General features: G+C 38.9%; 1 protein-coding gene across 1 annotated transcript in view; it reads left to right on the forward strand.

Moving 5' to 3' along the window:
* LOC121510993 (rab11 family-interacting protein 2) overlaps nt 1-13,737 on the forward strand; it is a 32,227-nt gene extending 18,490 nt beyond the window's left edge. The window contains exons 4-6 of the mRNA XM_041789449.1: nt 2,165-2,516; nt 5,134-5,200; nt 8,341-13,737. Of these exons, the coding sequence (XP_041645383.1) occupies nt 2,165-2,516; nt 5,134-5,200; nt 8,341-8,568 (647 nt within the window). The 3' untranslated portion in view covers nt 8,569-13,737. The remainder of the gene's footprint in view (nt 1-2,164; nt 2,517-5,133; nt 5,201-8,340) is intronic.
* The last annotated feature ends 3,934 nt before the right edge of the window (nt 13,738-17,671 follow it).

Here is a 17,671-nt window from a genome sequence, read left to right on the forward strand (position 1 = left end):
GTCTTAGAGAACTAATGGCAGAAATTATACTTTCTGTAGAATTATTAATAAGAAACCTTCTCACTAGGCACAATATTTAAAATATTACAGTTCACACTAAAAGCTGACCCCAAAGTTGTTTTCTGAAAATACTTTTCATTGACTAACAAATTTGATCAGTCAACATAATAAAGTGCAACACAGACTAAACAGTCAGTAATAAAAGATCCATCTTTGAAAAAAATGAATCGATATCGAAAATTCAAACAAAAAATCGATCTGAATTGGAAAATCGATTTTTTTGAACCCAGCCCTAATCAGATCTACACATGCAGTCTACACACAACCTTTGCTGTAGCTCTGCACAGCCATGAACCCTGTGCAGAGAATATGCACATAGCCAACGCCTCCTCAGAAATGTAACCACACGCCCCAATGAGGCAGACTGCAAATCCAGTGATTAGTCCGCTGAGCAGCACTGGTTGACTGCCAGCCTCCAGGTAACAGCTACAGGTATAGATACAAGTTTTATTTACTCTAGAGTGATATAAATGGCTACAGATGGTAATACAACCAGTCAAATGTACCTGTGTACTTTTGAAAATATCAGATATGCATTTCCTCATTCATGTTTCTGTCAGTGGCCAGATGAGCAGCAAAATTTCCCTGTCCTCTGCTTTTCCTGATTCAGCTGGCACATAATTCTGATATCTGTAGTAAAATCAGCAACTGCTCAGTAATTATCTCCTCCAACTCAAAGATAATGTGTTTTGGGATCAGTTTCACGTAAAATCAAACGGTACCATGTTTTGGTACCTAAACGCATCCTTGTGACTGTAAGAGAGTGGAAAAGTAGTCAATTTTCCATGCCAGATGTGAACGCAGCATTGCACGAGTAGCGACGTTGGTAGCAGCGAATTGAATCAACAAAACAAGCATGGCTGATAGGAAGCGGTCGAAGGTAGCGCTCCACTTTTAAAATACGATGCAGGTTACGCTGCAATATTTGTGACATGAAGTTCAAGCTTTACCATGGCAAAACTCCTAATCTGAGGAAGCAGTGTGGTGATTGATGATTCAGATCAACGCCCGCTGTTTCCTGCTTGTTCGCCCCCACTCCCTCTCTTGTACCCAATCCATACTTTAAACACCATGATTTTCCCGTTTATCATGTGGATATCAACGATGGAAATATACTAGATAAAGGGATGCGTTTGTTCGCTCAGTCACCTAACAGACACTGGATTAAATCACGGTGTGGACTGCCGAGTGTGAGTGCGTCTTAAAAGTTGCTCTCCATCTCTCTAACTTGGCACAGCTGGTGCCGTATGAAGCGCTCTGTCAGGATGGATGGATTCAGAGTGATTTTGAAGGAGTGACAGAGCCACAGGCTCGTCCTCACTGCTTATTTTCATCACAGAATGAAACAGTTTGCCACTTTCTATAATTTTTTTTGCAGTACATACAAATAGAACATAATGGACCCAGTGTGCACGGTTGAATAAATGAGGGACATCTAGAATTACAAATCTGGGACTTTTTCTATTTTCATCAATGACCCGTTACACCCCCCTGGTCATCCTTAATCAAACGATGGTGGCATCATTGGTCCTCATCAACTGCCAATCGTTTTTGTTCCTGGGCGTGGCAGTTTCCATGGTTGCTGAAAGCCCAACCAATCACAGGCGTTGCAGTGGCTTAATAATCAAATCCACATTGGAGCAAATGAATGGACATTTTACTCCTGGAACCACTCTGCTGATCTGCCATAAGTGTTTGGGCAAAGTATAGAAGAGAGTCATGGATAAAGAAGCACAAGTATGGAGTAGAAGTATAAACCAGGTGTGGATTGTCACAATGTTGTACTCTAAACACAAAATGAGATTTATATTTACAGAACCTCAGTGTCCAGGCCAACCAACCTGTTCTTTTAATACTGTGGCCGTTTAAGTCATAAAACTGTAGCTCCAATTCTACAACGACAAACAACAGTATAAAGATCCAACCAAATGTGTTGGTAAAACCTAGTTTATAAAAAACAGAATAAATAAAAACTCAGATTATATTCTAATGCCTCACATTAAACCATCACATATTTCAGCCTCTTAGTTAAGATATTTTTGTTGATGTGGTGTGAGCACATCTGTGTCATAAGTAAATGAAGTGCATTTTGTTTCTCTTCTAGTTATCTCGAGTGGTCCTCACAGACGTTCCCAGAGCGAGGTGCCAGGCTACGAGGATAGCGAGGGACACAGTGACCCTTTCACTGATATCAGTGACACCCTGCCACAGAAGTATGCCACGCTCCCACGTAACCGCAATCCATTTGAGGGAGAGCATGGGCAGCTGTGGGACCGGGCAGAGCGGAAGGAGAAAAAGGAGAAGGTCAGCCTACTGGAACGCGTGACCGGAAAGAAGGAAGGTCGCAGGGCGAACGGGGGGCGTTCGGGCAGCTCTGGAGATCTGCGTTCCTCCAACCCCTTCAGTGCAGACTCACAAGGAGAAACCAACCCGTTCAGTTCAAACTTTAAACCCAGGTAGTCCCTCTTGTATTTAAAATTTAAACTCTCATCCAGCAAGGTTAATTTGTTTTTTTCTGGTGCTCTCTCTTGATCTATAGCGTTCATCAGTGAACAATCTTTGATTATAGTTTTAGTTTCACTTTATTAGTCACTTCAAATATATTATTTGATTTTGCAATGTTTTTCCATATTTGTGGAATACTTATTTCTTACATTCCTTAAAAACAAGATACCGGAGTCAGCATTAATCTGGCGTTAGCATTATTACAGGAAAAAACTGAGCACGTTGTTGGCTGTAGAAAGCTTTCTGACTCTCTTACTGTTATTTTTTGAGGTTCAAACATTTCTAGAAATAGTTTTCCATCTCTTTTGTGTGTTACATAAGGGGATGGGAAGCTCTGTGGTTACGCTCTGGTTCGTCTGAGTGTCATTAGTGCCCAGGTTGATAACGAAGCCCTCTGAGCTATAGGATTGAGAATCTCTGCAGAGGTACATCATACAGTTGACCATTTGTTTTTGAAAGTACTAGTTCATCATCATTACTGCTTCCTTTGTCACACTGTGGCTCAGTGGTCATTTAACAGGGTTACCCCAGATCCTTAAAAAGTTTTAAAAGGCATTGAATTCATGAATCTAAAAATAAGGCCTTAATTGGCATTAAAATGTCTTAAATCAATCTTTCAAAAGTCTTAAAAAATGTTAACACACAAAAAGTAAGAGTTTATGGTTGTAAAAAGTCTCAAATCTCAAAATAAATGGTAACATTTATTTTTAAAAATGTTTTACCGAATGACTCTCGTGGTAACATCGCGCAATCACGATAGCGGAACCAACAAAACAGTGATGTGGTTGCAGCCGCGACTCTTAGAGCAGATGCACGTGGTTCATGTAGCAACTTTGGACAACATGGGAATGTGTAAATTCAAGGAAAATTGTCTGTCCAACCAAGATTTTTCTTCATGGCTGAAAGCGGTACCAGCAGGCCCGCCCCTGCCAAGACGCAAACTACGCATAGCCCGTATGGCCTCAACATCGTGGGGGGCCTCACTTTGAGCGTTTTCTTCTCTCTCTCTGCAGATCAGTCCAGTGTTTGTATGATAAATATGATTGAGGTAATGTATATACAATGTTGAAAAAGCTGTTTTCAGACTCACATTGCTTGGCTCACAACCAGCGGTACACATTCAACAGTTTGAGATGATCCGGTGCCTGGCCATGGTGCATGATTATATCGGCACAGGTTCGTATGTAAGCTTTTGTCATTGGCCTAAATAGCCATCTATCATCAACACAAGTTCTGTCTAAAGTTTTATAAACATCCTCACACTCAGGCAGTGGTGCTCTTCATGACTGTATTTAAACCAATGCCAAGACTATTTTTGCTGACAAGGACCAGAAAGAGAGATCACATTACACCAGTTTTAAGGTCTCTGCATTGGCTACCTGTCTCTTTTAGAATAGATTTTAAGGTTCTTTTATTGGTTTTTAGAACTCTTAATGGCCTTGCCCTTCTTATTTATCAGATTTGCTTTTACCCTATGAGCCCAGCAAAGCCCTCAGGTCGTCAGGAAGTTCTCTGTTAACAGTACCTTAAGTTAGAACTAAAACTAATTGTAAGGCGTCTTTTTGCTACTATGGCACCCGTCTGTGGAACAGCCTATCTAAAAACCTGAGAGCCTCACGTAATAATGTTTTTAACAGCAAACCCAAGACCTACCTTTATAGTCTGGCTTTTAACTAAAGTTTAGTTTATCATCCTAATTTTGTCTGTCTTTTAGGTTTTATCTCACTGTATTTTAATTTTTTAGGACTGCCTTTTAGTAGTTTATCCTCTCATCATAACTTTACCAAGTTCTCTTTTGTGTTTTATACTTATTTTATACAGTTTTATTGAGCTATATTTTGTTTTTATTCTTATTTTAGTATCCTCTCATTCTGTTTTTATTTCATATACCGTCACTTTAAGATTTTACCCTAACCTCCAGTGTTTCCTCATCCTGAATTTTAAGATAGCGTTTCCTTATTGCGCACGTTCCTGTGTGTAAGGAATCCGTTATATATGACACATTATCCAATGTATGGACTACAGAGTGGGGAAGAGGTTAGGGGTACAGGGTGGGGTGGTGGTGGGGTGGGGGTTGTGGGTGAGGAGAGGGACAGGTATGTATGTATTTTTATTTTAATTTTCTGTTGTGTGTAAAGCACTTTGTGCTACATTGCATTGTATGAAAAGTGCTATACAAATAAAGATTGATTGATTGATTGATATTTAACACCGCCGTATCACCACATTACTGCCCATTCCTGCTGTACATGGTGTTTTAAAAATGACGGATGCTCTGTGTGTTCCAGTGTCTGGGCTCATATATGGGTTGGAAATAGACCTGAGACCAACACGGTGGAGTGGGGCTTCTGGCACACAACAGAACCATAAAGACATTGTGTGCTTAACTAGAAAGGGCGTGTTTTGCTCTGGTGTGTAGTACAGTGGTGATCGTGTGTTAGGGGACAGACTTTACACTGTGTTTTCTATTCTATTGTGTTGCATTGCTGGAGTGGTAAAAATGATGCCTAAAATATTATCTACAATGCCTTAATTTGAATATTATCTCTGTCTTTGATTTGCTTACAGTAATAAAAAGTCAAGAAATGAAAACGTGACGTTTGGCCAGAAGAAGGACGTCAATGGAAAGAAAAATGTAAGTGCCCTCACAACCCTTCTAAAGCAGTGATTTGTCAGAGTTTGTCAGTTTGACTGGACAGTGATTGTAAAGGAGGTGTGCTAGTGTGTGTGTGTGTGTGTGTGTGTGTGTGTGTGTGGGGGGGGGCTTTTACACTTGTTAATACTTCCTGTCTTGTGTCATTCATGCATATTTTAATTGGGTATTCTCTGTTTAATTTGACAAAGTAGCTGGTGATCTGTGAGTGCTCTGAATATTCAGATGTGTTATTCCTCTAATTGGACACATCAGTCTCCATGCCTAAGCTGACTTTAATTTGAAGTAGTGTGAAAGTTCGGTCTGAAAGGTCAGTCCTGGTGCTGCTTCTCACTGATTCACAACCTGAATGCAATGTTTACGATAGGAAATGGTGTTCTTAAAGATAAAAACAGTATCTGAGCATGACATTTAACCTTTGTACTTTGCTTTGTAGGAGTTCTGTTCTCCTCTATTGACAAAAGCTAAAATTTGCTGAATATTACACAGCAGAATTGCTTTTCATAGAGGATCTGTGGATGCATTATAGCTGAAGTGACACCAAAAAGAGAAAGAGAATGCTGATAATTGCTTTCCTCACCTTTTTCAGTGGGTGATGAGGGCTTTGGTATCCACATTTGCCCCCTTGTATGCTGCAGTTCCCGTTGCCTTCTTCCACGCCCTAATTAGCGCACACACACACACACACGGAGGAGGGAGGTCTGTGGGAGATTTCAAAGGACTGAGCTTTTAGATTCTCAAAGCTCAGCTCATTAGAAACTATAATGACACAACTGGAGAATGCCAAGTGTGCACCTTATCTTCTCTCACTAGTGATCGCAGAAAAATGGTCATCATTAGTTTGCCAATTCATGGTCATTATCAGGCCTTTGTCAGCACACAGCAGAGCTCCTGATTATTATGGTATGTCTGTGTGTGCATATGTGAGCGGTAGAGCAGGCTGTTCATGCACACATGCTCCTATGCGAAACCACGTCACCCTGTTGTGTTTATAAAGGCACAGGTTACATCACATTGTTCCTCAAACCCTCCCATATATTAGACCAGTGTTACTCAACCCTGCTCAACCAAGGAGCTAACTTGTTGAAAAATACATTTGCAAAAGCCACAATCTAAGTGGTGAAAAGTGGCAATTAAAATAAGTTAAAGGTGGCAAAAATGGTTAAATAGCAGCAAACACTGGGGGAAAAGTGGCAAAAATGGGTGGGAAGTGACCAAATAGTGAGTGAGTAACAAAAACAAAGCAAAAAATGAGTGAAAAGTGACTAAAATGGGCAAAAATTAGAAAAAAGGTGTGAAAATGGGTAAAAAGTGTCATCTAATGGCAGAAGGCAGCTCAAATGGGCAAAAAAGGGCAAAAAAATGCAAAAAACAGGATAAAAGTGTCAAAAATGGGAGAAAAGTGACAAAAGAAGTGACAAAAATGGGCTTAAAGTGGCAAAATGGGAAATTAGTGGCATTTAATTGCAAAAGACAGCTGAAATGGGCGAGAAGTGGCAAAAAGGGGCAAAAAATGCAAAAAGCAGGATAAAAGTGTCAAAAACGGGAGAAAAGTCACAAAAAGAAGTGGCAAAAATTGACTTGAACCAGCAAACACCGGGAGAAAAGCGGCAAAAAAACCCAAACGATTTACAGGTGGCAAAATGGTCCAAAAGTGGCAAAACATGAAGAAAAATGAGTGAAAAGTGACTGAAGTGGGCAAAAACTCACATAAAAGGTGCGAAAAATGGGCAAATAGCATCAAATTGTGGCAAAATGGTAAATTACTGGCATGTAATTGCTAAGGGCACTTTAAATGGGCAAAATGTGGCAAAAAAAAAGGCAAAAAAGGGGGCAAAAATGCAAAAAGCTGGATAAAAGAGTCAAAAATGGGCTTAAAGCAGTAAAAATGGAATTAAAGTAGTGAAAAATTGCAAATAAGGGCAATGGAAATATGCATACAAAAAATAGAGGTTGTCAATTATGTTTGACAATTAAAGCCTACTGTATGAAAGTGGGAAAGAAACTTATTAATGTTACTTGCAATTGATCATTTCTGAGGTAAAATTTTTCCTTTGAAAGGTTTTCTGGGGGAATAATATTTCAAATGGAGACATAAAAGAGCCACAAATCATCACAAATGAGCCACACGTTGAGTATCACTGCTTTAGAGGTTTATTCTTGGTGAATTTCATTTTTGCCCGTGTCGCCCCACAGTAGCCTTTATGCCGTTAGAAGCGATAAGATACCTGGTAAGCAGTCACGCTCCATGTCTTTGTGCATTGTCTTTCCCATCAGTAGTGGCTTGAATGGTGCATGTGAGTGGAAGCTGATAAGTGTGGTATTTTAAACAGGGGAAAGGCTTTGCTGCTCTATCCGTTCAGGGGAGGATGCCCAGCACCGAAGCGATAAAGTGGTCTCTCATTAAAAACGATTACACCTCCTCTCTAGCCATGCAATATGATCTGCACATACTGTACCACACTGCTTTGGGCAATTACAATGTCCACAAATAGGAAACCTGGACTTGGCTGCATCTTTTTTTTTTTTTTTAAGTATTTATTAACTTTTATGTCTGATTGCAGAAATACTGTAAGTAGTGCTGCATTTTCCCTTAAACCAAAGGTTCCATTATGGGGAAATCTTCCTTTTAAGTTGTTTTATCATTTTTGCAAACACTCTCTGGTAAGAGAAAGTCTCCTTTGTTGTTGAAACAGAATTAAAGGAAACAGCTCTTGCAGGATGTGGTGTCAGAGTGAGGTTCTCCTAGAGCAGCTAAACTGCTCGTGGCTCATTATAAACACTAACTCACCATTACACGTAACATCTGCTGCAGAGTTCCCTGATATGTTGTTGCTAAATTGAAGAGTCTCAACAAAAGAACTCTCAATTAGCCTTTATTAGCAGGAGATAAGCGTGTGGCAGTTTATGTCACATCAGGCCAACATTACTAATTAGTGTGTTTTTTCTGTTGTGTTGTGAGTGAACCTTAAGGTTACTTCACTGGTTCGTCTGTTAACAGATGCTTTGGTCATATTTCAACCACTTTATTCTACTTTTGTAAGGAAAATATCCTTGCAGAACTGTGTGATTGTGGATGTTCATCCTGGTAATGTGACCACAGCATGTGTTTTGTGTTTCAGGAGGTGACCCAGGAAAGTGTAGCTGCCTATAGTAACCTGACCTTTGAGGAAGTTGTCCAGGAACTCATCAAGCAGAGGGAGGTGGTTAAAAAGAAAGACGCTCACATCAGGGAGCTGGAAGACTACATCGATAACTTACTCGTGCGTGTCATGGAGGAGACACCAAGTATTCTACGAACACCCTATGAGCCAAAAAAGAAGGCTGGTAAACTGGCACACAAAAAGTAAAAAGAAAGGATGCAGAGTGAAGCTGTGGTGGAGGTTCATGTGTCTTTGTCATGTGTTTAAAAAGCTGGAAAAATCTCCAATCAATCAAGCCAAATTTTGTTAATTTTTTCCTTTAGGATGATTTACATTTAATATATTTGAATTTTAGGTACTTTTTCATGGTTTTAATTATTTTAGTTGATGTGATTTTTGGGCTCTTTGCTTTGCAGGAAATTCACTACAGTATTTCTTTTTAATAATTATTCTAGGAAAAACATTGGGTGTCATTTTAGGTACTAAGACAGGATTAGAGAAGTCACTTCTCATTTTGAGCATATTTGTGCCAACTTTAGGCTTAGCTAAATTGTTTAACCTGTGACAGAAAAACGGCTTCTGCCATCTGTTCAGAAGTTCTTCAGGTTCAAATAAAACCAAATTTACACACTTTAGTTGTGTTAGTTGATAAATAGTCAAGCAGTTAATTAGATGAAGCTGTTTTAATGATTCGATACTTAACTTGTGACTAAAAATAAATGTCAAAGAAGCTACAGATGTGAATAAACTCCACATTTGTAAATATTAAGGCCTTTGCACATCAGACATGTTTTTATATGCCATTAAAAAGCATGTTTTTGTTTTAACCTGTATTCAGTCATGCAAGCTTTCAGACCAGCAACGTAAATCTATGGAGCAAAATTGTGACTTTTATTTTTGGACCATAGTTTACTGTTTTCCCCCAAAGTTTCATTTCTGGCCAGATCAAATCAGTAAATTTGAAAATTCATGGATAATAATTATTATAATAATTATTATATTTTAGCATTAAAAATATAATTTGGGTTAAAGAGTTTCTACATATTGGTGTATTAACCATTGCAGAAACATAAAAAATGATTTTGGTAATTACCAATGCTGTTAATTTAGGGCAGCTGTGGCGTAAACCTTACTTTGGGTGGTGGTCTAATAAATTTGTTAAGCACTGTATTTCTACATAAATGCACAAACTATAAAATTTGAAATCATTTTAAAATACTTGGAATCTTGTGACCCCACTCTGTGTCTCATGACCCCCCACGGTCCCGACCCACACTTTTGGAACCCCTACTATAACCAGTATGAGCCCTTATTCTCTGCTGACCGACTCACTCCGGCTTTCACACTGAGGCTGAGTTTGCCGCTTGCTTCATCTTCATGCTGTCAGAGCCCTGTCATTTTTCAGAAGCTTGACCTCAGTAAACTTAATTCAGGGTTTAGAGGAAGCGTCAGGAAGTATTCAGAATAAAAGCATTCTGGACAAATGGAGGGAGTTTCTCCAAAGAATGCTAAATCGGGCTGGCTTTTACTTTGAAAAGCACAAACCAGAAGTGCACTCACAGTGTGTTTATATTTCCTGTGACATATTGTATCGGTGTGGAAACAGAAAGCTTCACTAATAGTAGAAGTTTAGAGAACAGCGTCATCAAACAGGTGAATTTAAGCTTCTAGTCTTCATCTGGGTCATTAAGAAACACACTGTGAACATGTTCTACCAGTGTATACGTGCAGATGTGCTACAGGGCTAATATGGTTCTCCATTTATCATTTTCCTCTCTGTTTTGGTCCATAATCACACACATTCTCTAAATTCTCCTTGCCTGAGCCATGCATATCAGGTGTGTGGTCTGATAGCCATGACTTGTTTACATGCAAACCAAAACGCATGTCACGCTTCCAGTCTGAAACAAGCTGAAGGTTAATTTACTTCCTGTTTGAATGCAAACCTGCTTTTACAGGTAGACTGTAGATTATAACATGAACTTAACCGCGGAAAAAGGAACTTTTCATGGATTGAAAAGAAATGTGAACAGTAAAAAGGTAACAGTTTGCAGGTCAGATGACTTTTGGTATGTCCTTTGAGCTGTCTGAGTTTTTAAAGTGTAAACTGGACTATAAAGAATGTGATTAATTGCAACTTAAAAAAGATGCACTAACTTTGGATCTGAGTTAACCATGATTAGTGTGATTAATGTTGGCCGCCCTATTATTATTATTTAGTTCTTGAAATGAATTCAAAGTCCCTTCTCCCTTTGTCCCTTTGCTTATTTAAAATGAGATGACATGTAAAAAAATCATCCCTTCAATATAGCAACTGATATCAAATTTGCAATATAAGTCAAAAAAATCCCAATTAGCTGTTTGTTTTAAATTGTTTTGCCCAAGTATACTCTATATAATATTGTGAAGGTTAGAATATAGAAATGTATTGCTTGCATTTATTGAAAAATATATAAGATGAGGAGTCTAAAAATAATTGGATATCAAATCGCAATATTGGGTAAAAAATTGCAATTAGATTATTTTCACAAATCTTTCAGCCCTACATAGAAATAAAAAAATCACTGATTGGGCCGCACAGACCAGGCAGAGAAAGCCAGGGCTGTTTCTTGCTATAAGCGGACTGTGCAAATGCATAGGGCCCCACAAGCCAATAGGAGGCCCCAAAGCTGAACGTTCAGCCTCATCTGAGGAGAATTAAGATTTCCCACTTTATCCCTGTAAAAGCCTAAAAATACAGGAAGGATATCAGAATAAAATAAGCCTCAATGAAAAGCTGTTGCCAGTGTTTTTGAGGCAAAATTAAGTCAAAATTGTTGAACTCCACTGCCACATAGAGAGTGAGGTTCGCCACCAGGTAGGATGGGAATGACTGGGTCATTCATTTCTGGCCGATCCATTTCCTGTTTGAAAAAAAAAAAAAAAAAGAGCTGTTTTCTCTTTTTTTCATTTTAGTCACATCAATAGTTTGTCATATGCCCTCAGCTAGCCTCGGAAGAATGCTGAATGTGAGTGACATCAGTTATGTTCTTGCTTTTAAAGTAAACATTTTTAAAACACTTGATATTTGTTTTTACAGGATTTTTGTTTTCATCGTTATTTTGCTTGAGTGGCTCAACTTCAGATGTTTAATTTTGATATGAAAGGTTATCTTGCATGACAAGCATGCATGCATCATTAGCATGTTCATAGGTCATCTACTGGATTAGGAATCTCTCCAACGTACTTTTGCAAACTAGGGGCCCCCAAACAGCATTTTGCATAGGACCCCCACAAAGCTAGAAACAGCCACGAGATAAAGTGACAGAACTTATTTGTGTCGACTGTTTTATTGAATTTCATTTTCTAGAGAACAGTGCACACAAAAATTTTTTTGGAAAATTGCGTTGTTCCTGATGAGAATGCCAAAATTCCAGCCAGTTTGATCACAATTTTGTGCCCTTTATTCATGCCGCTCTTGGTGTGCAAAGGCCTTCAGCTTCAGTGATCTTTATTAGAACTCTTAATCAGAATTGAAGAGAGGTTCTAAAAGCAAGCATTCCTTCAATAAGTATCTGATGTTACATTATTTATTTATTTGTTTTCTATTTTTAAGTTTCCAAGGCTTTTGCTGTCACTAACCTGAGGTTGAAATTTTGTTACTGACTCTGAAGTGCAATCATAATTGGTTCTTGTTTACATTCTCTAACATCTGTTAATGTTGGTTTGATTTAAAACGCTTTGAGTTTTTGTTACATTCTTTATCATCAGCTTTTACAGTCTGAGGGTTGAACTGAACAGTCTCTATTTGTCTAGCTTATCAACACATGGACATGAGTTTTATGTATGAGTGGTTCTTTATGGAGAAAACTACTGAATTCCATTAATCCCAAACCTGTTCGCCTGTATTCTGTCACAGAAAAAGCATCTGTTAAGGCCTTACTGAAATCTCATTTCATCACAATCGCTGTTTACCACTGAAGGCTCATCAAAATGAAATATGTACTGTGCCTCGGTGTATTTAAGCTATTTTTATTCTTTTTGTATTGTAATTCCATCATTCATATGAAGTGTAATTGTTTTGGGTACTAAGGAGAATAGTTTGCTTCTTATAAAAGGTAAACAGCTACTAGGTATGATTGAGGTCACACACAGTTGTCATGTCTGTCATCTCACATGTCCCTGTATCTGTGACGCTAATACCACAACAACAGATGTTGTTTCCACAGGGCTTCTTAATTTCACCTATTTATTTGTCTACTGAACAAGCGCTGGGCTGCTACAGTCATAGCAGATGGATGCACTGCTGGTACTAAGATGAATAGATGTTCTGTCTCCTACCTGTGAGCAGAATCACCTGTTTCTGTTTAGGTTTACATCCATGTTTATTAAGCAGCTTCAGTATTACACGTTTGTATTCATGGTACAGCCCTTAATTGCACACACTTTTAATGGTCTTTATCATACGACAATCAATTTTGTCTTTTCTGTTTTTATATCTTGTCACTTTTTAAAGTCAAACTTTCAGACGTTTGATTGTTACATTGTAAAATACTCAAACACAGCTGAGACATAGTGCTACTGTATTTATGGAATGTCAAGAACACTTCATATTTTAATTTTTGTTATGATCCCACTGACTAACTGGTTTAGCAACGTTCTTGTTATTTCTGCTGCTGTGAAAGTTGTTCTTTAGTTCTGAGGAATGTGATCTCTCTTGGACATGAAGCCAAAATCTCCTGATACTGAATGTACTCTGGTTGGCTTTGAAATGTACATTTCTGAAGCCTGTAATGGCGTACAGTGCACTAACAAGGCCATGGAACCTTGATTGCCTTCAAAGTATTTGATGTTTCCAAAGAGATCAGTATGTCTGGGTGTCTTCTTTGCTCGTCCTTTCTATTAGTCTTAAACACTTGGACATTTTTGCCATGGATGTGTGCTGACATCACACAGATGGTGGGATTTTCTCATTGGAAGAATGGTTTCTGACCTGCATACAAGTGTAAATCCAAAAATGGCCAAAAATCTCGGAGTATTATGATACTTATTTAAGGCTGGTGTTGATGAGATTTCCATTTCAGAAAATCTTCCACAGCTGCCTTCCTACGTATGCTGAGGTGTAAACTGTCTCCTCGTGTTACAGGCTTGTCAATAGCTTTAATTAGTCTGTTTTGTTACTTAGCAGGATGTTCATGGACCTTAGGCTCTGAATACTTCCACTGTACATACTGTAAAGTCACTTTGTTATATTACTTCACCTTTTGACTTTTTGCACATTTTCTGTGCTGTCAAATGTTTGAAATGTGCTTCCTGGGGATTTCTGTCTGAGGTTCAGGCAAAGTAAGAGCTAAGGCGAAATAAATTTCAGAATTGGTAATAAAGTTTAATTATCAAATGAAATGCTTCTACAGTATGACATTCATTTAACTAAGAGGTTCCTAAATGTGTTTTTTTTTTTCCTGTGACCCTGAAAAGAACTGTGTCAAAGACTGGGGGCTCCACTGTCCCTGAAGGTGGTCTAATGTTGCACACAGCCACACTCTCACTAACACGGCTTTACCAACACTGACATGGAAGCAACACAAAAACCAAAAGAACACAATATTAACCCCTAAAATAAAAAAGTATGGTGTATTTTAAAAGCCTGGAAGGCACCAAAATGATGCATATTTGCACATTTATAAATGTTTTAAATGTTACGTCATGACTCTGCTTAAATGTTTTGGATCATCAAACCAATTTTAATATCTAACAAAGACAACCCAAGTAAATAGAAAATTCAGTTTCTAAATGATGATTTTATTTATTAAGGGGGAAAAAATCCAGACCTATCTGTCCCTGTGTGAAACAGTAATATCCCCCCTGAACCTAATAACTGGTTGTTCCATCCTTGGCAGCAATAACTGAAATCAAGCGTTTGTGATAACTGGTGATGAGTCTTTCTCATCGCTGTGGAGGAATGTTGTCCCACTCTTCTTCACAGAATTGTTTTAACTCAGCCATATTGGAGGGTTTTCCAGCATGAACTGCCAGTTTAAGGTCACACCACAGCATCTCAGCTGGATTTAAGTCCGGACTTTGACCCGGCCACTCAAAAACCTTCACTTAGTTTTTCTGCCACTCAGAGGTGGACTTGCTGGTGTGTTCTGGATTCTTGTCCTGTTGTATAACCTAAGTCTGTTTTGCTTGAGGGCATGAACTGATGGCCAGACGTTGCTCTTCAGGATTTTCTGGTAGACAGCAGAATTTATTGTTCCATCAATCACAGCAAGTGGTCCAGGTCCTGGTCCAGACCATCACACTGCCACCACAATGGTTGACTGTTGGTCTGATGCTCTCTTGATGAAATGCTCAGGTAGTTTCCCGATGTAACGGACAGACGGTTCAGCTTTTGTCCCATCAGTCCACAGAGTATATTCCCAGAAGTCTTGGGGATCATCAGGATGTGTTGAGTCAAATGTGGGACGAGCCTTTGTGTTCCTTTTGGTCAGCAGTGGTTTTGGCCTTGGAACTCTCCCCCAGTACCTAGCTGTTTCTCAGAGTCCAGGATCCTTCCTCTGTGGGAAGGATCTTCCTGAGTCAGGACCCTTGCAGGCAAGGCCTGAGCCCTCCCTGGCAACTCTTGAACACCCATTTGGAACAGGCTGGCGAGTGTGCATGATAACGCCATAGGAAGGGTCATGCCCATATACGCAGTGGTGGCCAGGATCAAATAGGAGGGGTGCTAACAACAACTTTCACAAGTTTTACCCAGCGCTATCTAATAAGCTATCACATCATTGTATAATCATATTGATCATTTAACATAATCATATAATCTAATCATATAATATGGCGCTACTTTTACCCGTCCAGCTTTACTTTGATGATATGAATTAATGATGAAAACATATTTATGGTGGAAACAGGACATTTGAAACTGTATTGAGCACTCTAGGACCTGGCTTTCTCCTAATATTTATTTTATAAGAGACGGAAAACAATGCGCATTAGATTGTGGGTAATTCCTGCGAGTGGAGGATACCCGTGCATCCTTGGAAAAGTTTGGAGGATCCTGGACATTGGAACAGTCCTCCCATAGCAGTCGCTGCCGTAGTATCCTCCAAAAACGACCGTTCATGGAGCCGTCATTGGTTTTAAGAAACAGCTCCTTTATTATTGTTGAATCATGACCTCTGACCTTAACTGAGTCAGTGAGGCCTGCAGGTCTTTAGATGTGGTTCTGGGTTCTTTTGGGAGCTCCTGGATGAGTCTATGAGCTCTTTGAGTCATTTTGGTATAACATTAACTGTTTCTCATCTGTTCTTGAATTTCTTTGGCTCAGTGATGATTTTTTCACGTGGGTCAGGTGGGTTTGGATGACTTTTTTTTCCTTAATAAATGAAATCATTATTTAAAAACTTCATTTTGTATTTTCTGGTGTTAACATTAGAATTTGTACGATGGTCTGAAACATTTAAATGTGACAAATATGCAAAAGAAAAAGAAATCATGAAAAGTTAAGCCTTTTTTGCAGCACTGGTTGGTACCAAAGTTCCCTAGAGCCCTTCGCTTTATTCTGACAAGAGAATTTAAAAAGTAAGGTCTAGTTATGATTGAAACGTACAAGTGATTCCTACAGTTGGATTTATTTTCTGTCATTAAGATGTTTGTGTTTCTTCATGCATCAGTCTGGGGGAATTCCTTTGAGTACAAGAGTATATAACGAAGCGTTCTGCATCCTTACAGCCTGCCCTCCTCACCTCTTCGTCTGATATCTAATTAATTCAAGTGATTGATTATGCGAGCCAATGTTAATTCTTAGAGGCCAGTTTTCTATCACACAGTCCACGGCCTGTTATTAGACTTAGGACTGGTTTGTGACTGCAGGAAAGTGTTGGTATTTTGTACGTGAAAGTCTGCCCTCTTCCATCATACAGTGCAAGGGGAGATTTTATTTTCCATATTGATGAAGCACACATTGAACCTCTTGATGGAGATGACATAAAGCTCGACTTGGATCTTACAATCCCTCTCTGGCAGTCTTTAAAGTCTTCTACTGATAATATGATTCTGCTTGCCATAGGCCACATACAGATGCCAGACACTAAGACTTAAGCTCCCACTAAATCCCCTGACGGTGCTTGTAATGTGGCACACAGTTTTGGAGGAAATGATGACTGTGTTTATAAATGATTTCACCAGAGAGCAAAGTTTCATTCAGCGCACAAAAGCTGGTGCAAAGAAGCCGGTCCGAACAAACACATGAGTCGATGTTAGTGCCCTGACATAACAGAGACACAGAAGAAATCTGGACCTAAAGAAAAACAAAAATAATGTGTCTACTGCAGCTAGTATTCTAGGGCAGGGGTTCTCAACCTTTTCAGCCGGGGACCCCCAAAATAAAGGTGTTAGAGAACCTGGATGGAAAATTGATGTAAACTGGTGCAAAATGGTTAACTGAGAAAGAAAAATTAGGCAGATATTGGCAGAAATTGATTAAACTACCAAAATTGGGCATATTGTGAAAATGGTGAAATGTGGTTAAAATGGGAAACATTGGGTGTAAATGTGTTTAAAGGTGGCAATAATGGGTGAACAAAGGCAGCATCAAGCTTAAGTGGCAAGAATTGTTTTAGAAGTGACAAAAACAGGCAGAAAAAAAGTGGTGGAAAGAGTTTTAAACTGACAAAAGAGGTGTTAAATGTCAAAAATGCATTCAAATTGGGGGGGGGGGGGGGTGAAAAAGGGTAAAATAAAGTGACAAAATTGGTATAAAGTGGCAAAAAGTGTGATTTTAAAAATATTCTTAGTTTTTTAGGGCAGGGGTTTTCAAAGTGTAGGAAAGTGAGCCTCCTTAGAGAAAATACTTTATTCCATGGACCATCACCAACATAAAAAATACGATCTTAACTTTATTTTCAAACATTTATGTCTCATCTTTAAGCATTTTTATTTTAACATTCGATATTTTGTTCAGAATATATTCTTAAACATCCATCTCTCCAAGGCAATCAGTGATTTGGTTTCAGTGATGAACTTATTGCCACAACGACCTGATTTTGATGCTCTACTCTCTTATTCAGTGGGAACTATGAGTTTGCATCTATGCAGATGATGCAGGATTGCATAACAACAGATCATCCCCTTCCTTCAGCCTTGCCTGGTAATCATTTTTGGTCATTGTTGGTGCAAAAATCTGCACTCGCGCAGGCCGTCTTAGTGTTTATGGCACCAAAATTCTCAGTTACCCTCAGTGACCCAAATTCCTTTTACTTCATGTTAAAAAAAATCCCCTGGTTTGGTCGCTAGTCTCTCCCAGGGCTTAAACAGCCTTACGCTGCTGTTA

Source organism: Cheilinus undulatus, linkage group 6 (assembly GCF_018320785.1).
Source record: "Cheilinus undulatus linkage group 6, ASM1832078v1, whole genome shotgun sequence".
Taxonomy (NCBI): domain Eukaryota; kingdom Metazoa; phylum Chordata; class Actinopteri; order Labriformes; family Labridae; genus Cheilinus; species Cheilinus undulatus.